Source organism: Anser anser (assembly GCF_964211835.1).
Source record: "Anser anser genome assembly, chromosome: 3".
Classification (NCBI taxonomy): Eukaryota; Metazoa; Chordata; class Aves; order Anseriformes; family Anatidae; genus Anser; species Anser anser.
This window is the reverse complement of record NC_139722.1, coordinates 65384069-65410866: the sequence shown is the minus strand read 5'-3', so window position 1 is coordinate 65410866 and position 26798 is coordinate 65384069. Positions and strand designations below refer to the sequence as shown.

The window sequence follows — 26798 nt, the reverse complement described above, 5'->3', positions numbered from 1 at the left end:
CTAGCAGTCAGCATCCCTATCCTTTTGCCAACAGCTGCTCTTTCTGATCTTCCTCTCCTTCTATGGAGAACCGCTAATGGAAATCCTACAGCAAGGCTGACAGCAGCTATCTCAAATCCATTCCAAATTCTCAGAGCGTACATTCCTTTCTTAAATTCACTCGAGAAGAATTCAGCAAATTATACCATCTAAATGCTTTCCCTCAGCACATCTACAGAACTCTCCTAAAGTCACTTAAAGTCAAACTTTACTTTCAAATGAAAGTTTAAAGGTACCTGAGATATAGATTTATCAGCTTAATAGATTTATGAATTGAGTCCAATCTTGGCACATGTGGAGAGAACTTCTAGTGGACTTAAGATAGCAACGAGAGAGCAGATCAAGCCTTTTGCTCCCAAACACGTAGCCCTGCATGACTACAGCAGTGGAATCAAATTCTTAGGGTCTGATTGTCTGGCATCCTCAACTACTCAAAAGCAGAGGGAACAAGAAAGCTATTTTAAATACATGTATTCGTCTCAGTTTATTTTAGGGACATATTAGGCTCTGATATTAGTTGCCATGAGGTCATTCTTATTACAAGGAGCAACACATTTCTGGCTCTTTTCTGTTCCTTGACAACCAGCTCCATACTCCCATTGGCAGTATTTTCTGGTAGTACTGGCAAGCTCTTGGGTTTTCTTAGCACTGTCTAGATTTAACAATTCAATACAAATTGTGACCTTTTCAAGCCATGTTAAATAAAGCCAATTGGCCTTTCACAACTTAACCCATGGCCTTGATCCTGAAAGTCCATGTATGGTGTGCAACAGGCAATGCAAATCTGTGAACGGTGTGCCTGAGCACAGTTCCTTAAGAGCAAGGCAGAGCTCTCCCTCCACAGGCAGTACATGAGCTAAGTGTGCCTACCAAACGCTCCTGATTGAAGAGTGGGAATGAAGGCATAAATTAAAAAAAAAAATATATATATTTTTTTAACTCTTCAAGAAAGGATGTTCCTCAAACAACATGACTCTGATGAACGCTTAGGGGATATTAAGTTATTTAGCTATATTCTTCTAACTTTGGTGATTCTATTCAGATTTTTTTCCCACTTTCTCATTTATCAAATACATATAAAAAAGCTCTCTATTCCACCATCCCTTCCATATGTGAAAGATTCAGCCACATATGAAGCAAATCAGAAGATCTCCTCTACCTGGAGTAGAAAAATGCATTAACAGAGTCTAAACTAAACAATATCCTCCTGCGTGCTCCTTTAGAGTAAAAGTGAGACTTGACGAATCATGCAGCATGGTAAGAAAGTTTCAGATGAGGTGGGGAGACTTCAAAATTCACAGGTAAAAAACAGAGAACATCTGATTAGCAACTGCCTCCATTTTATACCAAGGGAGTTTCAGTGAACACAATGCTGCTGAGGGAACAATGACGTACGGAGAAGGACTCTAATGCTCAAGCAGAAGATATCTAGCTTCAAGGTAAAAAAAAAAAATAAACCAAGAACTATGCACCAGCAGGGGACCCGGGGACCCACAGACAACCAAAGATACAAAGGAAGGAAGTTCCAAAAGGCTGCATGTAACTAGGTCATTTGCAGGTGTCATCTCATTGTAATGCACTGTGCTAACCTTGAGGGGTCTACAGTGTACAAGAGCAGCAAATCCTAATGATATAATTACAAATTCTCTAAGTGATCACAGTCAGTACTTCAATATGGTTACCTAGCAGTAGGAAGATAGTGAACCTTAGCTGTGAAAAGTATGCACCCCTGAGTGAGATGGATGAGAAAAACACACTTTTCATACTTTTCATACTTCTATTCCCCAATCTGTGAACATCAAATACACTCTATTGATATTGTACCATGATTTACCCTGCAGCCTCAGCCAAATCTTGGACAGAGGCTTCCAAAACAGTTGCAGGCTGCAGACGCAGAACTTGCAGGTGATGATGGCATCGTACAGCCTGTGTGTCCCTCTGGTCTTCCCGAAGACTTCCTTTCATAAAAATGGATGGAGTAATGGGCTGCAAGTGTGGATTTTAGCAGGGCTACCATTAGGTAGAACAAGCAATTGTCTCGTATCATCTTCTGCAGAATCCCAACTTGGTAGAAGGTGAGTCACTTGAGAGTAAGCCTATCCTTAAACAGCAAAAGCAAACGGAGATGACAGTAGCCTGTAACTGAGTATCTGCTTAGTAGTTAATTTCTTAATGCAGAACCTTTTTCCTCTGCTTTATTTGTCCTACAATTTCCTTTTACATTGTACTTATAGCTGTAGGGTTCAGATGCACTGTAGTAGGCAGGATCAAGCCATATGAGAATCACACTGATACTGTAACAGCTTCTTAAAAGAATTTAAGACACCTCTGGTTTTATTTCATTTGCAGAACCAGGTTGCTTCATTTTTTCTATTTCTATTGAACATTATTGCATGTGTCTACTCAGATGATCATGAGGAAACTGTCACTGACATACTAGGTCAGATCACAGGTACAATAACTCTACCATCTTGTGCCTAGGCACCTTCAGAGGAAGGTGGTAAATAAATAGCACAGTTACTATTATCATATAAGTGTTAAAAGAAGTTCCTTTCTCTCGAAGAAATCATTATGTGCCTTTATGCATGAGACTGTTCTTATCTTAAAATTGAAAATATTATTCTAGCGTAAGAAGTATATATGCATGTTTATAAAAGTAAATGGCAGAATATGACTAGCATCCTGGGACACAGCATCCCACTTCAGCTGGATTACAGTCGTTTTACGATCACTTGATGTGCGTTGATGTATATGAATAACGGCTTCTCTTTCATTGGACCAAAGGGAAAAATAGCATGGCTGAGCAGTATTACAGTACTGCCTTGAGCCTGTGTTCCTCTCTCATTAGTTTGATCTCACTTGACTGGTGGTAAAAGCAGTATTACCCGTAGTTTTGGAAAACATCCTCTGAGCTGAGGGTTGTTGTGATGTGAGAAGAAGTAAACAGGAGGTCATGAAATGCTTGCAGAAAGGATAGAGGATATATGGTATCAAAGGAGCACTGTTAGCAAAACAAAGGCTTAGTCAAAAATAAAATGCCAGAAAGACCAAAGTAAATTAACTCCATCATATAAGTCAGGTGCTTGAATAAAAACTGCCCAAAGACAGAATTTAATGTTGTATAGGAAAGGTTATTGCTGTTTAGTTTTTCACAAACATTTGCGTTTTTTAAAATAAACTGCAGAATGTTTGGATTACTAGGTTATTCTGCAATCAATTTTACAGAAAGAATTTATGAACTAGTAAAGAAAAAAGACAGTGTTCTATCTTTTCTGTTGCCGCATAAATACCGATGCAGGAAATCATTTGCCTATTCTCGATTTTATTTGATAGAACAAAACCCCTAAGCAATAAAACGAAGGTCCAAGAAAAACATTTAGCTTGAAAAAAAAGGTCGAAAAATGTACCCTTGGAAAGACCACTGCTTACATGGGATTGTTCAACAAATTCCTGTTGTGTGAGGTTTGGCATATACTTTCTAAAAATATAAGCATCTGGGGAAACCAGACAAAGCCCAGGTCTTGGACCAAACGAGGCATGCAGCGTGAATCTGTTAGCGATTATATCCATAATGAAATATGTGCCCAAATTTAGCAGTACAAAACCCCCAATACAATATGAAAACACAGCATGTACAGCCCTTACCATAAAATATAGCCAACAGCGAAGGTGCACACTGCAGCCAGTCCGCAGCTCCTGCTGGGATACTGATGATGTGTTGTTCTCATCTCGATTAATATAAAGGGCAAAACTGTTGTATGCTAAAAAAAACACAACACAAAACAACAGGGGAAAATCAGGTGATACAAATGATTCTCACTGCATTTCCATGCTAGTTCTGCAACAAGAATCTTAATCACAAAAACCTAAAGACAGTTTCTGGATGGCTAGAAAGAAAAGGTAATATGACTCTATAAAGCAGATCAATAACCCAAATGCTTAATATTACCTCTATAACGTTCAATTGTTTGAGAGAGCGAGGGAAAACGGAGTGAGCAGAACATGCATTTCACGTTGGCCAGGGATCCAAGGAGGACACTCAGTGAGTGAAAGCAGGACATGGCATGAGGGGACATGGATTCCGAGGGGACACGGATCCCTGTCCTAGCTCAGCCCTGCAATTGCTCTGTGATGCTTGCCACATCATTTTGGTTATTTTGACCATTCAAGTTAAGAGGCAATGTGTCTGATTTTCAGAAGCTCTAGGCACAAACAATGCCAAATGTATGAATATAAATGGAGGTATTTAATGCTTCTGAGAATCAGGTTTAAATGTATCTCAATCTGGGGACTTGAGAACAGGGGACATATTTTCAAATGATAGCCTCAATACCTTTGTTCCTTCATCTGCAAGGCAGGAGCAATTATCTTCTTTGGAAAGGTGGTGTGAATCTTAATTTGTTAGTTATTGTGCAAAATGGTTTTAGATTCCCAAATGAAACATACGAAAGCCAAAGCTGTAAAAACCTTTTCAGCCACTTGTCTTTATTTAGCTGTGAAAGGCCTTATTTTGTCACTTTTCCATACGCATTTTCCTACACTGTCCCTTCTGAGAAGGTCTGTTCATCCGATTAACGTCAGCGGCATGAAAAATTGCATCTAGCCTGCCCCCAGCACTTGATGTCTAGATCTCAGAGTGCTGGCGGGCATGAAAATATACACAAGCGAAGCACAAGCGTGTCGTGAAATAAACCCCATCATTTCCGAATACGCACCTCACCTAGAACCAGCATTACTGCACACTCCAGAAACATGTTCTGCCTTGCCACCTCGGGCCCACACTATGGCTGGAAACGAAGGTTATGGTTTATGTTGGCCACAACCCACCGTTAGATGTGCACATGTAGTACTTTGGGGTGGTGGAGGGCTGGACTGGTACATTTGCAGTAGTTATGCTGTAGACCCTCACGGACATGAAGGCAAGACAGACATGGAATAGAAATACCTTTGCGTGAATAACAGGTTCCCATGAGAAGAAACAGTGGGGTACTGAGCCTTTAACAAATGTGGAGAATGAAGAATTGTTTGAATGGGAAATGATAAGATAATGGAAAGGCTCTGGCTCACAGATGTAACATAATTTGAATCGGGTAACTGCTCTGATTTTCAATACATTAGTAATTAATGACTGGCATTTGGAGAATGTCAGGTGGATAATACAGCAGTTAGGGGAGCTTTCAATATCTTCATCTTTTAACAACTTGTTCCGCCCCCACCCCTTTAAACAGTATAAAACAGCATCAAGGGAACACATAGATGTTTTACATGCGTTCTGTAATAGAGGTGCCCACTGTTAGAGGAGAGGTCTATTAATTGCGCTGTACCTCCAGAGTCCATTAACAGGGACTGACAGCAATACAAGCCCTGGAGGTTCACTTCTAAGTCTTGCATCGGGGTGAAAAAGGTCTTTAGACAGAGATCAGTACCTCACTGCACAGCCCCCAAAACCCTGTAGCTGGAGGCTGTGCAAATGTTCCCTGCCCTGGCTCCATAACCTCTTCAGAGGCACAAACAGAAGACAGCAAAGACTTTTAACTCCCAAACCCACCCTTGGTATTTCTTGTGTGACGTATTCTTGGGATACAGTCACTTAGTCTTAACTGCTTGTAACACACATGACAGTTGCAGAGCTTGGGAACTGTACTTCTCAATTGAAGTGTTTGCCACTTTGGATACTGCTTGTCGATGCACTCTTCGCTGATGATAACAACTCAGTAGCTTGCCAATTAAAAAGCAGTTAAAATGATTTCAGTAACTGCTCTCTAATCCAGAATCCTTTTCTCCTTTCTTTTTTCCTGTGGTTATATAATAAAACAGGTCATTATTTTCCTAAATTCTTCTTTCTGCTCTTTTCTAAAGGTAAGAAAAAAAAGAGGATAATGAGCTATAGCACTGAGGAGTTTATGTACAACATCCTGTCAAAAAGCACAGTGCAATTAGAAGCATAAGGAGAAAAAACAGAGACATGTATCTTTAATCTTAATCACTTAGAGCAAATGCAGGTGCTACCTGCAAACAGCACAGTTTTAAAAAGCCAAGGATGAACTTCAGTTTAAGATAGTCTAGTAAAACCGCCACTTAAAAAAGCTACTTCAGATGCTTTACCCAAACTACAACAAAGATAAAATTTCCCTTTCCTACGCTTCCAGCCCCTTCAAAAACCTTAATTTAAAACACATAACCCTTTGCAAGCAGGGATACCTTCTGTCAAACAAAACTATCTCCAAAAACTCAAGCTATAAATACCAAATGTGAATCAGCCTGGCACCTGGACGAAGGCCTAGTAAAGGTGACGGGGGGTCAAATGTGCTTGGAGTGAGATCCACCGGGAGCAGTAAAGGTGCAGAAGGCCAGAAAATTCATACCCTCTGATTTTTGAATAAACTTGGGACAGCTGGAATCTGACACTTAGAAAATAATGTTGATGCGCCCTTGACCTGTTTGTTAAAGATCATGCAGTGCTCACCAAAGATGCCCAGTTAGTATCTTGGGGACTGATCCCATCTACTCACCATCGGGCTTGGTACAGGCCTGGGAAGGACAGCACATTTCCCACCCTGCTTGTCAAAGTATCTCTAGAGGCTTACTTAAGAGAAGACTCAGGCATGAGGAGGTTCAAAGTGGTGAGGATGATTAGTCACTGTAGCAGAAGCTGTCATTCTGCAACATTTAAAGTCTTAAAGAAAAGGGCAACTTATAGAGTATAGTGACTGGTATAGTGTATTATAACAGTAGTAAACTATGCTATTATGAGCAAAAAATACTATACGGATAAGGCATTTTTACTACTACCGAAAAAAAAGGAAAAGGAGATTTGACAGATCTGCTAGCAAGTGCTGGTCTCTGCAGAGCAGCAAACTGCAATTTCCTCCCCATTTTACATCCACCACTCAGTGCTGCTGCCTGAAGTTTGGTCACCTACAAGTGGGGAGGAAATTTGACTTGCCGAACCTTCAACTGCTGGTAATGATGCGTGAAGACAGACAGAGACCAGCTTGACTCACAGAGCCCAGGTGGAATTTGCAGGAAGGATATCATATGGATAATCTGATCCAGGAAACTCTCTGAGACTGACTCCGAAGGAGCAGCCTCTAAGTGAAGCTCAAGTAGTGGACCAAAAACCAGCCCGAGGGCTGCAGGTGGTTAATTTCTTGAACCACTGCAACAACTTTCTGAGAGAAATTCTGCTTGAAAGGCACAGTCTTCAAAAGGTATTTTTAAAATATGCATCTCGCCTCACATGGAATATATGTGCCTAATGACATATTAGACTGGAAGAGCACATTACGAACAGGCAGCACATCTGAAATGTTGGCTTGACAAACCGAGATTTGATGGAGGGCTGCGCTTCTGCAACAGGTAGCTGGAAGAAGAGATTTTATGTAAATCAAGTACATTAGGAATGAGTTCTGTAATAGTCTTTAGGCAAATTAAATGCTTGCTCTTGAAAGCCTGATTGTATGTTTTATCTTCCAACTCGTAAGTGCTGCTTTTTTTAACACTGTTTTCATCAGTACCTTGACTAGCCTTTTGTCCTCCCCTAACTGTGCTCTAAGGGGAACTTTAAAGCTCTTTAGAAGGTGCTAAATCAACAGCTTTGAGTATCTTCTGTCCTTAGCACAACCCATGGCGCTGCTATCTTCCCACTAAGCCACCCGGTCCTGATCTGCAGAGGTTGACCAGAATTACCTTTAAGACCAGGAGTGCAGTCTAAAAGAGCACCTGCCTCCTCGGATTCCCAGTTAGTGTGCAGAAGCTTTCCTGGAAGCTTTCCTGGAGTAAGGAGCCTACGTGTACATGCTGATCTATATAATTTCTGCAGCCTGGGACCTGGAGGGCTGCTCCCACACCTGCTGGGGAAGCTGCCCTGCACTATGTCACCACCACGCCAAAGGCTGCTGATGCTGCCATGAATCTGTCTGAGGCCCCTCCTTGGTGCCCTCTGCGGAAATGGCTGTGCAAACTGCTGCATGTCGGCTGCCTCCGTTTTCTGTCTTCCTAAATTCCTCTCAAAAATCTAGTTTCCATCAGTAGGACGCCATCCTTCGCTTCTTTTTCCGAGCTCCCAACTCGATTATGCGTTGTTAAACAGCTGCTGCATGTCAGAGTGAGTGAAGCAACCTGTCTGCATCTCCTTCTTACTGCTCAAGAGTTTGTGCAGCTCCCGAGATTAAAGACTTTACAGAAATGATCAGCAAAATAACCCATGCCCATTCCTCTTAATTTAAAGTCACAACCAGTGTATTCTCCCTAGAAACCAATACTAGTAGGCCTAAAAATCTCTACAGCTGTAGTCAGCACCATTTGTAAAGTAATAGCAGTAACAAAGCTGCATTTTCCGCATGTTCCTACTGGAGTAAAGTGGAGAAGCAGATCAGAAACTAGTAAAACAAGGGGCATGATCGTGATTTACTTGTTGAGAAACTTCTGAGAAAGGAACAGCTGGCAAGAGAGTATTTATGTGTCATCTGAAGGATGATACCTTCCACCAAGGCAGCCTAATCCATAAAGAGAGCAGCAGGATATCAGAACTGGGTGCATAATAAATCGGAATCCTTGAGTGAGTCTGAACCCTTCTGAGACTGAAAGTGCTGGTAGCACTTTTCCTTTTACAAATGAGAAATTATGACTATTAACTGAGACACACTGATGCACAGGATGCACTCCAAGGCAGCCACAGACAGCTCATTAATTACTATTGTAGGTTGGAGAGAGGAAGAAGTATTCCATGATCTGAACAAAGACTAATACCATACAACGCCGCAAAACACACAAGAGCCAGAGACAACCATTTGCAATCAATATGAGTGTAGAGTCCTTTGAAAAGAAAATTAACACTTCCTCCTTAATGCTAGCCCCTCTTTTCCTCTTTTCTGTACATAAATTCAGTGGACACGGCGTACGTTATGTAATCAGAATTGTATCATTTTCTCCACACATACCTACAGTTGACGGGTTTGTTCTCCTTGTTCCTGACATATGCAGCATATACTATATACTGAAACAGCACTGTCAGTCTGCTCTCACCCCTGTGACTGTATTAGTGTCAGGGAAGGTTATATATAGGTGCTTATCTATAGAATTTCCACAGTGCCAATCACTGAGGCACTTCAGCACCTCAAAAGCTTTACTAAACATACCCTTGCAGCAGTCCTGCTCTGTAGGGGCAGGATGTCCTACCCCTGTTTTGCAGAAGGGGAAGACAGAGAGGGAAAGCCTCACTCAAGGTCACGTAGGGTAGCTATGGAGGAACGGAGGACCACATCTTATTCCTCAGTTTCTGTGCAGGGTGTCGGCCTAGGAAGAGCAAGCATGTACACAGAAGTAATAAAATTTTGGTAAGAAAGCACCTCTACTCGTTCAAGTTTACAGCTCTGAGACATCTTGGCCCTTTTCGGCGTCTCTCAGTGAGATCACCTCTTTCACTGTCGTGGTTCCTCTCTGCATTTGGAGGTTTCTCAACTGTTTCCCTCTGAGCTGTCCGTCTCCCATCTCAGCTCCCACTGCTTCAAGCTGCTGCTTTGCAGCTCTTGTCCTCCTGGTCCGAGGGACTCCCTCTGTGCCTTCCTCACCCCGATTCAGTAACTCCTGGGGCGATGCATCCTCACTTCTGTCTTGGCCTCTTTGAGTTATCCGTCCGTATGTTTGGCAGGTGCAGATGATGCCTTAACTTAAGACACAACAAAATCTTGGTCACTTGGACTCGAAACAAGATGGTGGCAGGGACAGGATGGGATAGGATGTGGCACATCTGGTATAGCAAAATTAGGTAATACCAGTGCCATGATGCCAGCTGAAACAGCACTGTCATGTTACACGTTTAATTTTCTTTACCTCTGTACGATTCAGTATGACTGCTTTTAATACATGTCACGTATCCAGGTACCATGAAACACATGCAAAATACAATGTCATGTAAGTCACCTCTCCCTCTCTGCTGTGACTCCTTAGCCAGACTTTCTGTTCCTTCAGGGACGTGCCCGAACTCCCCAGTCAGCTCCCAACAGCGTGCCCTGCACTACTGTTAGGAGACTTTTGAAGTACGAGGGCAACCAAAAAAGCTCAGCTCCTGTTCAGTCAGCTGCAGCTGAGCAAACTCTTGTGAGCCCCACTTTACTCTCAACCTCAAGTCCTTATTTCTGCCACAAAATCATTAGAAAACATGCCAGTAAGGACTGGAACATATACACACACACATGCATGTCCTGTGCAAGGATCACTCACTCATTAATCAAAATATCAGGCAAAGTATTTTTCTACATATTTTGTTCAGCCTGTTTGCCTCTTACCGGTTAAACCATTTGCCCTACAACTTCCTAATCTACCATTTGCAAAAAGGTTTATCCAGGCAAAGAAATATTTTCTCGTGTCTTACAATTACCCTTAAAATCAATGTTTATAGATATAAATGTACAGACTTACGTGTAGAACAGATTTAATTTACACGAATGATTGCTGGGTGTTTATGCAGGTCATGATGAAGAAGTGCTAGTAAATTCATTGAGCCTCATGTATTCCTAGCACAAATGTAGCTACAGAAAGCTTGCAGATGTATTTTAGCAATGGTTTAAAGCAATTCTACTCATATGGAAAATAGTATTCCTCTCCTTGAAAAGCCAGTTCCTTCCATATCATGAGGCCAATTACACAGGCCTCAAAAGGAGAAAATAATTTGTATGAATATGCTTTCTAAAGCTCTTTTAACTGATTTGAAAAGTTTATCTATACATAAAATGTGCCGTGTTAGGTTTTAGTGTCTGGCATTCTTCCACGGCTAGCACTAAGGCTTTCACAGAAGGATATTTTTGGCTTCATGATAGCAAAAGGATCCTCTTTCTAACCTGAAGACATTGGACTTTGAATCTGTCTCTGGTCCAGGACTGAATATTGCTTGTCCTGGGCTTCAGGCCAGTGTAATTTGGGGAAAGAAATTCCACATTTGGGAAAATCAAGAATCCATTCTTTGGCAGTTTCTTTTTCAAATGGTGGCTCTTTGATGCTATTTGGAAATTTAAAATCTTGGAAGCGGTTACTGAGGAGCTGGATTTATTGGGTGTTGTGCAGGTGAGGTAGCCAAAGGTCAAATTTTCGTCTGTCACATGGTAACTGCAACTTATCTGCAACTTGGTTCAAACAATTTATTTCACGGGCATTATCTATATTTAATTATTTCTTTATATTATACATGCAAATTCCTTTGGTAAACAATTCTGCGGGGAGTGACACAATTTCCTAAGCCTTTTTGCTCCCGTATTACAGAAAGAAGTAGCACAATAACACGAGCGTGGTCTCATTACTGCACCCAGCAATCTGTCTGTAATCAGCTTTGCATGACATGCATTGCCCTGCGTCTTCTAAACAGCGTGCACTCCACTGCAAGGCAGACGTGCGTTAAGAAACAGCTTCCCAAGCAGCTGTGGCCATGCCCCTGGCCAAACACTGCAATAGCACCAGCTCCACGCTCCTCCAGCCTCTGTGCTGACACTGGGTAGCTGCCTGCCTTTGTTGGTGGCAGCCTGGGCAGCAGGTATGGCTGGAAACCTTGTTGAGGGGGAAAGTGAGGCTGTGCAGGAAGGTTGGCGAAGACAGAGGGAAGTACGCCCCCTGTGTGTCCTCTAGAGCTGCTTCTCCTCTGCAAACCAGCCTGGGGAACACCCTGAACTAAGGTCTTCTGTCACGAAAACACACTGACAGTCCCTACTTATTTTGCTCGCTATATGATGTACTTTATTTAGGAGAATCACTGTGCTTCAAACTCAATTAGTCCTAAATGCTATTGTTCATGTTAATACAATTGTTATTTTGATTGATAATAAAAGCCTACACTCCATAGTAAAAGCAGCAATGTCGGACACAAAGACATTACAAAATCTATAACCTGACCCTTGAAAACCTGCCTTGAACCATCAGGCTTGACTTATGAGACTAGTTACAACAGCGCTTCATGCAAAAAGCATTAGGTTAATGCTGGATCAGGCAATGTTGCCAAACACACCCTGGCATAATTAATCAAGAATATTTCAAAAACAGATCACCTCCAAGAGGTTATTGATTTCCTGTCACGACACGTTTTCCTTATGAGGTGCTACAATGCTATGTATCTGAGATGTGCTGGCATGTATTTTTCAGTGACTAAGCCTTGATCTATCTTCCTGGATTCCTGCCACTGGTGCATTGACATCTGCAACTACTCATGTTTGACAGTCTCATGCATGAGCTATGTGGCTTCCAAGTTGGACGGGATTAGTACAGGAGACTTTCTGAATACTTCAAATGTAATTGAAAGCAGATAAATACAAGGGTCTCAAGAGGGTGGCATACTTTGTACAAATGGTATCACATTCAATCATGCATATACATGCTTAGAATGAGAAAGATCGCAGTGTTAACCAGCACAGTATGCGAGGAAGTTTTTCCCCTTGTTCTAAAATACGTATGAATCCTGATAACGTCCCATTTTTCTAAACTCCACATATACTGCATGGCTGAAGTGTGGCTGCACAAGCACGCAAATGTACACATTTGGGAGAAGGGTCGGAGAAGAGGAACATGTATGGAGACTGGCAGGTGTTTTGCCTTTCATTCATGCTTGAACTAAGGCGCTTGTCTTCTGTGAGCCATGCCTGCTATACGATGACAGCTGAAGACAAACTACGCATCAAGTAATCTCAAGATTATGCCGTTATAATATAAAATGTCAGCAAATGAGAAATGATATTTTCTATTAGAGCAAAATTCAACTTTATTCCTTACATAGAACACATTTTTACTTACCTGTTTTTCTTGGTGAATGTAGACATTGATATCCTCATCTGTAAATGCATGTTTGTATATATTTACTGAATATTGTAAAATAGAGGATGTAAACTCTGCTGTACAGTTTATCTTCTACGTTGTCTTTTTTAGATTTTGAACTCTGCAAAAACAAGTAATCTTCCTTTATTGCAGATAATGCAGAGCTTGATAAACTCTTCTCATGGGAAATAAACTACTGTTTCCTGCTGTCAAATACCTATTGAGGATTGCAGTGATGGGTAACATATCATAAGCACAAGAGGACTATGATGCTGAATATATGTGATACCAAAGGGCTTCAAGATAATCAGTTTGTAGCAGAGCTACAAAACTTCTCCGTGTTGTCTTGCAGACTCTGTCCTGATTTTTTCTGTTCACTTTAACCTTGGTAAGCCTGGCTCTGATTCCCTCCTTAAGAGCTCTGTCCCCAGCCAGGCTGGTCTCGCTGAGGTATCAGTGACCTGCATGGCCTTTCTATTCCAGATGTGAAACAAGAAGAGATGGAGATGTGATGTGATTCTTCTTCTTATCACATGGTAGCATCTTTCCTAGTAAGGAGGGCAGCAGAACTGTAGCATGTGTGGTGTCAGTGGTTCCTCAGAGAGCAGCAGGTGAGGGGAAGAGTTGCAAGAGGATAAGTGGTCTCACGTCTCATACACTGGGGAACCCTGGAGAAAAGAGGACTTCCTACTCTGCCTGGCGTTGCAGTTCTGCCATGGAATGAAGTCCTCAAAGACTTCTGTTTCAGCCTCCCAGCAACAGCAAATCTGCTGAGGTCCTAAGCAGCTGGTGTAAGGTACCCCTTGGTCTCCTTCCCAGGACCCTGCTAAATGTGGTCAGAGGAGTTTATCAGCTTGGTCATAACTGCAGGATCGTAATGCATTCTTCTGGTATCAGAAATCTTATCCACATTCCCCTACTGCTACAGGGATTCAAGACAGGACTTCCTTTGGAGCACCTGCTCATAAAACTGTAAAACAAGGCAGCTGTAAAGTTTTGCCGTATATCTTTCAGCTGGTCTGATCTCTTCTGTGTTGGGAGATGGATGCTCGTATCAGGACTGAGGTCACCCACACATGCAAGTGACTCATGACACCGTTCTTTAAAGGTTAGAAATATCTTATTTTACTGGAAGGTTAGCCAAACACTGAAGGCTGCAGTGTCTCTGTCCTTGGAGATATTCAAAGCCTGACTGGACAAGGTACAGTGCAACTGGCTTTAGGTGGCCCTGTTTGAGCAGAGGAGGTGGACAAAACGATCTCCAGAGCTGCCTTCCCACCTTGGCAACTCTGATTCTGATCCATGATCAGAATGTTCTTGGGAACATGATCTATGTTCCCAAGTGCCTGTCTGTTTGGTTACTGGCCTTTACATCCAGTCTTGTCAGTCCTCCCTACCTCTTCTTCCATCTCCCCTTCCTGGCCAGGACTGGGACCATAAAAAGTTGCTGCATTTTTATGCATGGTCTCGATACTATCTCCTTGGTTCTCTGGGGGGAGAGCAGAAAGGGAGAACTGAACTGCCCTGACCTGCAGCATTTCACCACTGTGTACTTAAGAAATCTCTTTTGTTCACACTCAAGGTATTTTCTAAATACAACAGTCCTGTAATTGTCAACACTTTGTAGCTGAGGAACAGAGAGACAAGAGGAAGGCATCAGCTTCACATGCAGTTTCCTCATCGTTAATGATCACACCGTGTGTGACTGTGTTTGAGGTGGAAGATTATGGAGATGCTTTTCAGGTGGGAACAGATCGGTCAGTCACTGGATGTGTTTCATAATGTTAGCTATAACATCATTCTGTTTCAGCTAAAGTACTCACAGTGTGAGAATCGCAGAGTAAACCCATACAAACGGGGATGATCACTACAGACATTCATTGGTGAAGAGAGATAACAACAACCCTGACATGCCTGAGACTCACTCTTATAGAGGCCTTACACTGGAGAATGGCATCTGCTGGGAAGGGCAAAATGCACGTTTGATTAAGAGCACCCCAATTCCACAGCAGCAATATTTCCCACTTGGAGGGCAGTAAGATTAACCTTGTTGCTAATGGAAAGACGAGGAAACCTGCCAAAGATGCTGGTGTGGAAGCCAGGGTGGCTGGCTAGGCGGGCACAGAAGGTGAGGTGAGATCTGCTGCAAAAAGCAGATTTACTGTGAAAGGCTGGTTAAGGCCTCCATCTCCAGACCCAGAGCTGCAGCTACATCAGCTGCACTAACTGAAAGAGAGACTTGCTTGAAAGGCATATTTGGGTCTGCACCAAGCCTGGACTACAAGGTATGAAGGTATCTACACGGTATCCACGTGGCGTATATAGCAAGGATGGAAGAAGCCATTCTACCAGGCCCGAGAAGGAGGACTGAGTTAAGAGCATTGCAAAGACAGGCCAGGAGGAAAAAAGACTTACTAATACTGTCGACTTATTATCAGTCACTGGCTTTCCCATGTTACATGCTTATTTTTTCACTCCCATCAATAAAGCTGCCTTTGCTTTAAGCCCATGGAGCCACTGCTAGCAAGTACCTATACACTGCCTATTAGGGGCACCCACGTGTGTGATTCACTTCTGCAAGTCTCTATGTGGGGTCCCGAGCCAGTGTTATTTTCAGCAAGAATACCAAAGTGATTGAATCTGGCCCTTTCTACTGATAAACAGGTTACATGAGGTACGTCCATGCCAGGCTGGGAACTTCAGTCCTTTTGTTTCTCCTCTCGTGCTGCGGCTACAACACGTTCTCAGTGTGTTACTGAACTTTCCCTTGCAGAAGTATCTGTTTTTTCTGTGTTTTGTTGGTGGTGGTGGTTTTGGACTGGTGTTAGTATTTTAATTACTTGACCTATTAGCCTCCAAAACTGTGGGGTATTTTTGTTTAAGAATCTTTTTTTAGTCTTGAACCAACTTCTTAACGCTCTCCATTTCTGAATAAAATTTAAAAAAAAAAAAAAAAGACTATCCCTCGGAGAAAATGTTCAAGAGCAGCAGAACTACTAATAAAAGGCCTGAAACTATATTATAGTCCTTCAATAAATCCTAAACTTTAAAGAGGTAACTCTAGTAGATGCTATCACTTCTTTCTCACCTCAGGAATAACAGTTACTATTTTACCATGTTGCCATTTTACTGCAAGCAAAAAAGCAAAACAAAACCAAAAAATCTGAGCTTTTAACAAAGGGGTGAGAAGTATACTGAGGCTCCAGCCAGCCCCCAATCACTGCGGGACCAGCAGGGATTACTATAGTACAATTCCTTGTCATGTGGTATATTTTCAGTTTTATCAATAATTAAGTTATCTTTTAATTGTCACTATGCTCTATAAAACTCCTCTTTACCCTTGATTTCTGTGAGGCTTGGATAAAAAAAAAGTAAGTAAAAGCACTTTATCTGTGAAGAAATGCATGCAAACAAAGAAAGAGCATCTTGTCTAAACCAAAGCAAGAGGAAATCAGTGATGGATTTCGTTCTGGAATGTGGATGTTGGCAGTGCCTTCGACTGGGCTCAGCCCACATCACCACACCTCTCCCATGTCCGGAGGTCAAACTCGGAAAAGTCCTGGTGTGAGGTCCACAGCTACATAAGGGCTTGAAGGTACTGACCTCACATGTTCATGGCAGCGGGAGAAGAAAATCCCGTGGATAAAATCCAATAGTTTAAGGACCCAATCTAAGCACGTTATTTACAATCATTTTATTAAATATGAGTGTATCCGCCTCTGTAAATGTCAGCGTAGACATGCTAGAAGAAGCACGAGAGGAAAAGCCAGAAGAATATTTGGGCTGTTGCCTGATAAATTTATTCTTGTTCTGACCTCTCTCTGCTGTTGAAAGCAGAGAGCAACTGGGACTTAAAACTAATGGACTGCAGCTCCAGGGCAACTTTAGACAGGGTCCATGAATGTGAGCCCAGGGTTTGCAGCATGCATCTCGGTGACTCATGTGATTGGGATTCAAGGATTCATGGCATGCCTTCAGCTAGGCATATCTTGGGAAGCAGAGAGGATGCAGCAGTAGGTTAGGGAGCCAGGCAGATACACAACAATATTTGGGAGGGAGTTGCTGTACTGTTTCCAAAATCCCCTTCCTAGGAAAAGTCACAACACATTTAGGAATAACCACGAGACCAAGGTAGCTAACAGAAACTGGCACTTTGGTCTCCCCCTCCAGTCAGCCTTCGGAAGGGATGAAGGAGCTGAAATGACTCTAGCAACATTAGTGGCTGACCTCAGGCTGGCTATGGACGTACTATAAAGCGTCGTGCCACGACCGACATCTGAACAGACGCTCGCTCCATCACCCCCACGCAACAGCTGGGAACCCGGCAAACACCAGCCAGCCTCTAACACTCCCCATAGCAGGGAAGCACTGCCTGTGTTTTAAAGAGGACCGAGCTATCACAACTGGAATCATTGGCATGCTACCTAAGTGGCAGCACTAGGAACTGCGCCTTGATCCTTCAGGAAACCTTCTCTGTGGACCGTTCTCCTCTGCTGCGATAAAAGCTCCTTTTTTTATTTTATTTTTGCGAAAAAGTAAGGAATTCTTCTCACTCTGCATCTGGGAGAGGTCAACAGCTCCTCTAACCAGTAAATCCATGCCTGAGAGTTGAGGATTGCAGATTAATTAAATTGTAGGTATTCAGTTGTTTACAGCTGGTTTTGTGCAGGGAGGGTTAATAAAAAAATCTTCTATTTTTCAGAAAGGAAAGCAGTGTGGATTTAAGCTTTCTTTAATCATGAAAGAAAAAAAAGTATTTGCAAAAAAAATCTGTTTTTTTTTCCCCTTAAAATAAGAAAAATAATTAAAGTATATATTTGATTTCAACTGAAAAGCCATTTTTCATTAAAAAGTAGCCTGAGTTTAATATGTGACCAGCCCTGGTGGTAAAGTAATTGAACAATATTATTGAAAAAATGTCCCGGTGCCTTCTAGAATTCCTTTGTGAAGAACAGATGCATCTAATGGGACTGAAATATAGTTGAAATAGGAGAAAATATTTGGAAGACCTTGCTAAAAGTAATTTTTCATCAAAGACATTAGCACTCTATTTGTCAAAGCATTCAGAAAGCTCTTTAATTCTGCTAGACTTGTTGTTAACACTGCTGCCTATGTTGGGACAGTAATAATCTCCCATTTAATAAGAAGCCACATTATTTAATTTTGGGTGAGGATTTGCAAATGGCAGTCTATTCATTCATTTATATATTCCAGATGTATTTAATAGTCTTCAAACTGCTTGGGGCTGAAAGTGGGGAAACAAAAAATAGATTGACTGGAATATGGCAACAGTCTTCAGTACATTATACCATGCTTTCTGCCCTCTGAGGAGTCTGAAATCATTTCAACTTCCATTTCACTGTCTTGGTTTTATTGAGAGGAAGGAAACCTCTCGCCCTGGCCTCATTTGGGAAGAGCAATCACCACCTGAAGCGTTCTTTCTCTTCCTACATTTATCCATCTTTCCTGCATGGAACTCCTCTTTACCTTTCTGCTGCCAGCCTCACATTGCCTGGGTGCTGCTCTGCTCCTCCAGTCTCTCTGTGCTTGTGTGGCACGGTGTGAGGAAAGGTGTTAACATGGGCTTCATCACTGGATGTCGTGTCTGGCCTTTGGTGGGGAAGAAATTCTTCTTCTTAATGCTGTGTTCCAGCAGCAGCTACAAGAGAAGCTGCCTCATCATTCACAGCCACAGCGAGAGGCAGGCTTTCTAGAGACAGCACAGCTATTAATTCCTCCTATGAGGAAAGCTCATGGAAGTTGGAGAAAAAGCATTGTTGGTTAAGGATGCTCAGGTTTAAAATGTGCAGTGAGAGGCAAGTAAATATGTCATCATTGGTATTTTCAACAGTGGGAAAGCCAATATTTTCCCAGTCTTGTAAGGATGAAAAAAAAAAAAAAAGAGAAACTGGAAGCAGTGGTAAAAAACAAACCTACTGAGCACCCTAAACTCGGAACATAAAGGATCCCAGACAGAGTGCAGAATCCACTAGAGACATTGCATTACACGTCTCAAGTGCCAGTTCTTGCTACTAGTACAGCATGAGGTATTTATGCTCCCTGCTTACTTCTCAATGAGAGATGGGCAACTTACCTTGCATCTCGAGCAGGCGTGTGTGAGGCAAAAGCACACAGACAGACATAGCAGATGGAGAACATATGAGTCAAAGCACGCTCTGTAAACAGAAGTTACAGAGGAAGATAGGTGGAATGAAAATTATTTTTTATTAAGTGCTCTTAGCATGTCCTTAGGAGCCAGTTCCTTTAGCATTAGGAAACAGTTCTTCTTGTAAGGAACTCCAAACTATTTGTTTTACTGATTGCTTTGCTAGAGATGTAAGTTTTGGGAATCCGAACTGTAAGATGAAAGTTCAGCACTGATAATGATGTTTGCGTAGGATGTATGTATCTTAGCCTGGAGGCTGACACAGGCTGAATACATAACATTCGAGCTGTGCATTTCAAAGAGAATATACACAGCTTTCCAACATTTTCTCATTTCCATTTCAGCTTTTCATTCTTTTTAAATGTCTTCTTAGGGAAGAATGAAAGATGAGGCAAGTTCCTGGATATTGCTTTTTTTCACTCACTGACATTAAGAAGAGAAAATGGCAGAAAGATAAAATGGGAAGAAGAAAACCCATACTGGTAAAAATCCAAAACACTGAAGTTTAAGTTTTGATAAAAACCCAGAGATTTAAACAACATTTATGAAAATGAAAAGTTTCTGCCAAAGGACAATGGTTTATTTTCTTTGTTGGAAACAGCTTTTAATAATTCTATTATGCATTTGATACCTTCCAACTATAAAGTGCTATCGGTGCAAAAATTTTAAATTGAAACAAGTTACATAAGGTATTTAAATTATAATGTCCATACATAGATATATTAGTATATACTGTCTATATAAAACTCCTAGCATTTTACAGCTAAGATTTCAGCAATCTTAAAATGTCATGCGTCTGCAAAATACCATACTTTGTTGTTTTCACCGTAAGCACATATGTCTGAGAACTATATGGACCTTCTAAAGATCTTGACGAAGTATTGTGGTTTCTAGAGGTACACTAGCTCTTTATACTATTTCCAGAAAGAAATTTGATGTAAAGCCTGCATATAACTAACCAGTAAATGTATGTGTCTCCTGGCAGGTCAGTTATTCTCAAGGTTTCCACCCAAAGATGAAGTCCTAAGATTCACTCTGCTTTCCCTTGTCTCTGCTCCTCATGTTTGAATTCTGATGTTTGCTTGCTGAAAGGATGAGTTAGCTCAGAGTTAATGGTGCTACATTTTACCTGCCTGAAGAATGGCCGGCAGAGAGGGCCGCTTTTATTTCCTTTAAAGCCATGTTGCCATAATATTGTATTGCATTTGATAGTCAGATGACTCTTACAGTCCACATAGAACTGGAAATGATGTTACTGCTTTTGTTGCTCAAATAGTCTTTTTTCAAAATGACTGGATTACCTAAAACCACTTAGATAACCTTGGTGCAGTTTAGATATACAAGAGAACTTAGTATAACCAATGTTTTCTGCCAAATGTTATTTTTTAACACTTCCTCCTATGAATCCTAAACCACTTTTTGTTATTCATCTCACTAACCATTCATGGATGAATGGCAATCGCTGAATGTCTCAGAAACAACACCTTGAAAATGTCATTCAAATCAATTTCTCAACAGCATGAGAGGCTAGGAGGTAATTCACACTTCTTTTATAATAATATTCTATAAGAGGTACTGTAGTCATCTGCCTTCCCCCACCCCCTCCAAAAGTAAAGGACTATAAATTCATTCTCATTTAGCGCAGCCAAATGTAACAGGCTGAGAAAAACACTGCAGGCAGAATATACTATGAAGACTGCTAAGCTGTGGGAAAAAAAAACACCTCCACCATTGCCCCAGAACTAACCCGTTCCCCCAGAGCAGCAGGCACATGAGGAGAAGGATTCTGCAAGGCAAAACTGGAAAATTTCCTTCCTCCTGTATGGAGCAATCTATCCACAGCCAGCAACTCCAAAAGCATCGAAGCCCAGTGCCTTGAACGCTGCCTCCTTCCATCAAGAGGAGTTCAGAACCCGCTTTTGTCTCCCAAATATTATCTATGTATGAACACCCCCAGGGTCCTTCTTCCTGAAACTTCCAACAGGATATATACACTTTAGCGTTTCAATGATCTCCTGATCCTCAGATGTCAAGACAATATTATTCCAGCATTCATTAATATCCAGCTCTGCCCTGACTCTAAAGCAAGCAGTGGTTCAAGTCCCAAAGCTGGGACAAAGGGATCAGAAACCCTACGGCTAAAAGACTGTTTCTTCCTTTCAGGTGTCAGCTGGTGAATGAGGAGGTACCAGCTAAGAAGCTCGTACCACAAGATCAGTCCCACATCTGACATTTGAGATCAGTTTCTGGCAGCCGCACCACGTCCCCTAAGCACCCTAAACCACTGCAGCAGCAGATTCGAACCACAGCAGAAGAAGGAATGAAGCAACCAAACCCAAACCATCTCTTTTCAAAGTCTGCATGTATTACTGAGAGCAGGTGTAAAAAAAAATACGCTGCCTCTTTCCCTGATCAGACATGCAGACCAGGCACATTCCTGTAAGTCAGTTACTTTCAGGCAAAACCTCTGATAAATCTTGCAGCTAAGGGTGGACCCACTTTGTAGCACAACATTTGAACCTGAGCTCTTTGCTTCTGGTGACTTCACATGAAGGATGCTGGCACCACACAGTCAAGGACGCCGTAGCTCAAACTCCTCTCAAGGTGGACGCTGCATAATCTCTCTCTCATTTCACACACAGAACAGAACAGTCTGCACTTGCCGTGAGCCTCAGCCTTGCAGGACTGTTGGGGAGCTGGCAGATATTCTGCTGTATTTCAGTGCTTCTCCAGCTCTCCCTGTTAGAACAGCTTCGTGCTCTTTTAGTCTGACTGGTGCCTCACGTAGGAAAGATTACTCTTCCCTTCCATCATGCCTGGAAGCAACAAAGCAGACTTGCAGGCCAAAAAAAACCCAACCCAACCCTTTTGAATTCTGTTTTTCAGCATTTTCCATGACGATTCCCAGTCTCCAATACACGGCTGAGGAATTCATCGCGTGCTCAGCTGGTAAGACACTCTTTTCCCCACAGCGTATCTGCTAGCACTGCTGAGCAAGAGCACCACCGTGCAGCATCTCCCTTGTCATGGAAGACACACCCTGGGGAGAAGGGGAACTTCTACAGTGCCATTTTCTGGGCTGCTGCACTGCCAGATAGGGCTCAGGTAGGTCAGGGAGCTTCAGAGGCTGCCTGGGATGAAAGCAAAGCTTTCACCTTTTCCTGATGTATCAGGAAGAATTTCTGAAGTGAATTGCTTGTGTTCTAAGGCTTGGACCTACCCACAGAAGCAGTAGAAAATTTAAACCGGCTGTGGTGCTCCGTAGCTATTGAGCTGTTCACACGGCCTGTCCTTCTGTCCCACCAGCGAACATTTCCTGTTAAAAGAATTTCTGGCAGGGCCGCTTCAGTCTGTGCAGGGGGCAGAAAGTCAACGCACTGATTAGCAGTCGCTTTGCTAAAGAGTACCCCACAAACCAGGTCTCATCTATCTGTTTGCCTTCACATTTCTGCTGGAGCCTCTATAATTAATTTAAACAGATATAAGCACTTCTTCTCTCCTTTTTGATGCCAGTTCTTCCAACAGGCTGTGCACTGAAGCTGCAGCAATTTCAAAGGCTTCCGCTCCCTGTGCGGAGCGGAGCAGCTGCAAGAATAGTTTTTTGAAGAGGAAATGGCACCCAATGGGACTGGCAGGCGGCTGCGAGCTGAGCTCAAACAGCCCCCGAAGTCCTTGGGAGCATCTGAGGACATCAAAAGACAAAAGATCCAGGCTGGGAAAAGCCTGAAGAATTAATTTAACAGACTCCCCCCTCCAACCCTGGAGCTTTCTTCTTGCAAGCAGCGTGTCTGGGAAGAAGTCTTCCTCACATTTGGTTCTGATGATCCCACTCCCATTGGAAAGCTGGAAATACAGGGCTGCACACGAGGGGCAGTCGCATTGCTTGTTAATTTTTTACATTACAAATGTTTAAATGGATAAATCTATATTAAAAAAAACGCATTCCTGTATATCATTAAAAAGCTAATATATTTCTATTAATATAAATGTAGTTAATATAAATAAGCATACTGCCATATTTCAAAGTGACCATAAACTACTCACGGTGCTTCATGCATGTGTAAGTGGTTAACAGATGGACTCATTGACATGATTGATCTCAATAAAACTGTACTTTTTATGATAGCTGGCAAACACATTCCTCTGTTATTTAGGACACAGCACACACATTCCTCCTATCTTATTTAAGAGATGTATAGAAAACAGTACCTTTGTTTCATATACATGAGCTTGTGCACAGGTGCACACGTGCTCTCCTCCCAAAGTGTGTAAGGTCAGTGACTTGGAGTCGAACTTTGTAACCTATGTGAACTTCTAGAGCTGATTCAACAGGCTTCAGACTGAGCAGCAGGGCATTCGCTGGAGCCCTGTGGCCACTGCCACTCCTGCAGAACTACCATAGCTGAAGCATGCTCCTGAAACGGCAGTCAGTTTTCATGGCAGGCTCACAGATCAGAACTATTAGACCAAGTGCATGTTCTTTTCTGAAAGCTGCATGCTTCCTTAATTCCCTATGTATAAATAGATGCCATTTTACTAGACTCTGCTACCGCACATCATCGAGAAGTTGTCTAGAAAAAGAACTGACACAACACATCCTGCAAAAGCCTCTTCTTTGTCAGATCGCACTAATTATACACCCACTGCATCAAACTTCTCCATCTTTGTCCTCCTAACTGGCAAATTCTGTCTTTCCCCATCAATTTCACACCACTCTTCTCTCTCTTCACTTCTCAATTTTGCTTTTCGATGAATTTAAGTTCACATACGTACAAGTCTGAGTTAAGCAGTGTGCAGACATATTGTGCATGCCTGTTTGTGCACCCAACTCTGCACACCAATTGTCACAGACCTGGGCAGTCTTTTTTCTGAGACCTTGCTGTGTTCGGCAGGACAACACGGCGTACTGTCAGGAACTGCCCTGAAACAATTTTGCTCTATTATCAGTTTTACTTTGTGATTGATTAACATTAAGCCACACTGTTCTGGTATTGCCCAACAAATTATGATATAGCATTATATTGTGACTATTTATTATACATTACTATGAATCAACTAATTAACTTAATTAAAAACATTTCACTTTTCCTAAGCATACAGGCTGCTTAACTGAGTTATTACATGATGTGGAAAAATAATACAGGGAACTAAGATGAGCTCGGTGGAATAATTTTCACTGGCACTTTTCTCTCTGAAGTACAAGGTACTCTGACACTCCACGACATCTCACTTCTTAGTTGTATTTTAGAAGTCTGACAGGGTCAGGTGTTGAGAAACAAAAATCCCACAGCCAGTTGTTTAACTTAGGACAGCAAAATTAAAATGCAGAGCAAGAAATAAACTAAAATGGTCTCATACTTGAATGGAATATAAACATGCTGCTTAATTAGGTCACTAAGCATATGTTTGTTTACTTGGATATTTTCTCTCTGGCAGTTCATCTTTGGGTAACGCAACTACCTCACTTCAGATAGGGGAACTCCCATGGCAAATAACATGAAATGTATAATTTGGGGGCTGGAAAAGTGTATTTATTAGCACTATGTCAAGCACTTGATAATGAAGAGAGCTGACGCGTGAGAGCAATATGTAGCTCACCGGCTTCTGTGTCGGACTGGTGTCCGCACAATATTTTTGCTTAGGACAGCAGAGCCATCTTAGGACAGCAGAGCCAGCAGGGAGCTGGCTGTGACTCTGAATTTCTGCCTGTCCCTGATTTACCTTCTTGATTGATTCCAAGGCAGAGATGGGTGTTGGAGCTTCTGATGCCTAATCTGTACATATGGAAAATCTTCCTGTGTTGCAAACTCTGAGGCACAAACAATCTTGCCGCCTACATTCACCTCAATCCCTACATAATTTTTTTTGGAAGAGCTGCAGACGAGAAGCTTTGAAATCTTGCACTGTTCCCCTAAAGCTGACCAAGGAATTAGAAAATAATTACAGCTTTTAAAGTATTCTGTACAGTTGATCTGAACAGAAACGGCATCAGCAGCTTGGAGTGCCAGTCTGCGTTCAGAGGGACCCTCTCCCTAAAGCTGTCTGGAAGCAAATTGAGTTCCTGATTTTATTTCAACTGAACAAACTCCCATTAGTCCACTGTACCCTGAAGGCATGAAAGCTACCTCTCAGCTTTGCAGTGTTGGCTAACCCTTTCTGCTGCAGCACATGGGGCCTAGAAATCCCTCTATCAATCAGCTGTGCACATGCTATCTAAAGCAGAGCCTTTCTTTATTTTAAGAGTTGAAGAAAGCCAGTCACTAGGAAGAGTTGGAGAAGCATACTTCACTACTGTGATTCACAACTATCTGCTAATGCTGAGGCTCAGGAAGGAAATTCTGAATGCTGGGATTCACAGGAACATCCACAGGCACAGAAATGCTAAGCCTGACCGCGTCTGCTCAGAGCCCTGCCATCTTGTTATTACTCTGTTCACCTCCTTTCTGGCTCTGTCACAGAGTTCCCTCTTTTACCAACCCCTACACAACTCTCATGGGACTTTAGTCCCATCCCTTACCAATCTCTCTGTGCTGCATCCTCATCCACCTGCTTTCCACACGGTTGTTTCTTTCCTGTCCCCCATGCTCACTACCAAGGAGCTGGTATGGGTATAGAAGAGGAAGGTTTGCAACAACTCAAAAGCCTCAGATTGCCACACACATCTAAGAGTCTTTGATTTGGGATCCTGTGCTTAAGTCCTGGATTTCCCAAGGAATATGGGACCAGCCACTCAAAGTCAGAGCTCTGGCATGTCACAGCGCCAGGAAAGTGTAACATGTTTTGAGTCCTGCCTGGGAAAGGCTGTCTCTTGCACAAGGTTCACAAGGAAATCCGTCAAGCAAACAGCTTGAATGTTGCTGTTTCATTCATCATAAGCAACGAACCTGACTGCTTGTAAACAACATTACCTCACTTGAATCTGCATGTTGCAACAAACCTGCAAATTATTTTTTTAGAAAAGCATGTTATTTGTAGAGTCTGGAGATGTATTTGATCTCCAGTACTCTGAGATACTAGCAGGATAACTGAATGTAGAAAGAAAAATGGAGGAAAACTAGACCGTTAACTCAAGAATACCTTTGGTCACCTAGCAAAGAAGAAAAGGGGACAAATCTATGTTAATAGAAGAGCTTGAGCTAAATCACTTAAAGGCATGCCTGCACACATGCATTCACTACTTACAGTTCCCATACTGCCAAAGCGATCCTCAGCAATCCAGAGGAGCACTGACATCAAAAGTCAAGGTTGCTCCCTCCTACTTGCATTGGGTTTACACGGCAAGGTTTTGGTAGCAGGGGGCTGCAGGGGCGGCCTCTGTGAGAAGAATCCAGCAGCTGCCCCATGTTAGAGCAGAGCCAGCTCCAGCTGGCTCCAAAAGGGACCTGCTCCAAAAGGGAGAGAAGTTTGTGCCTCTGGGAGAGCAGATTTAAGAAAGGGGAAAAAAAAAACCTGCAATGCAACAGTAGCTGGGAGAACAAGGAGTGAGCACCAGCCCTGCAGCCCCCAAGGTCAGTGCAGCAGGAGGGCAGGAGGTGCTCCAGGCAGGCAGCAGCAGTTCCCCTGCGGCCTGTGGAGAGGCCCCCGGTGGAGCAGGCTGTCCCCCTGCAGCCCATGGGTCCCACACGGAGCAGATCTCCACGCTGCAGCCCGTGGAGGAGCCCCCGGTGGAGCAGGTGGATGTGGCCTGGAGGAGGCTGCGGCCCATGGAGAGCCCCCGCAGGAGCAGGCCCCGGGCCGGAGCTGCAGCCCGTGGAGAGGAGCCCACGCAGGAGCAGGGGTCTGGGGGGAGCTGCCGCCC

At 42.6% G+C, this 26798-nt stretch overlaps 1 protein-coding gene across 1 annotated transcript in view; it reads right to left on the bottom strand.

Moving 5' to 3' along the window:
* AIG1 (androgen induced 1) overlaps positions 1–26798 on the bottom strand; it is a 124056-nt gene that overhangs the window by 10003 nt on the left and 87255 nt on the right. The window contains exon 4 of the mRNA XM_083828773.1: positions 3685–3800. Coding sequence (XP_083684899.1) covers positions 3685–3800 — 116 coding nt within the window. The remainder of the gene's footprint in view (positions 1–3684; positions 3801–26798) is intronic.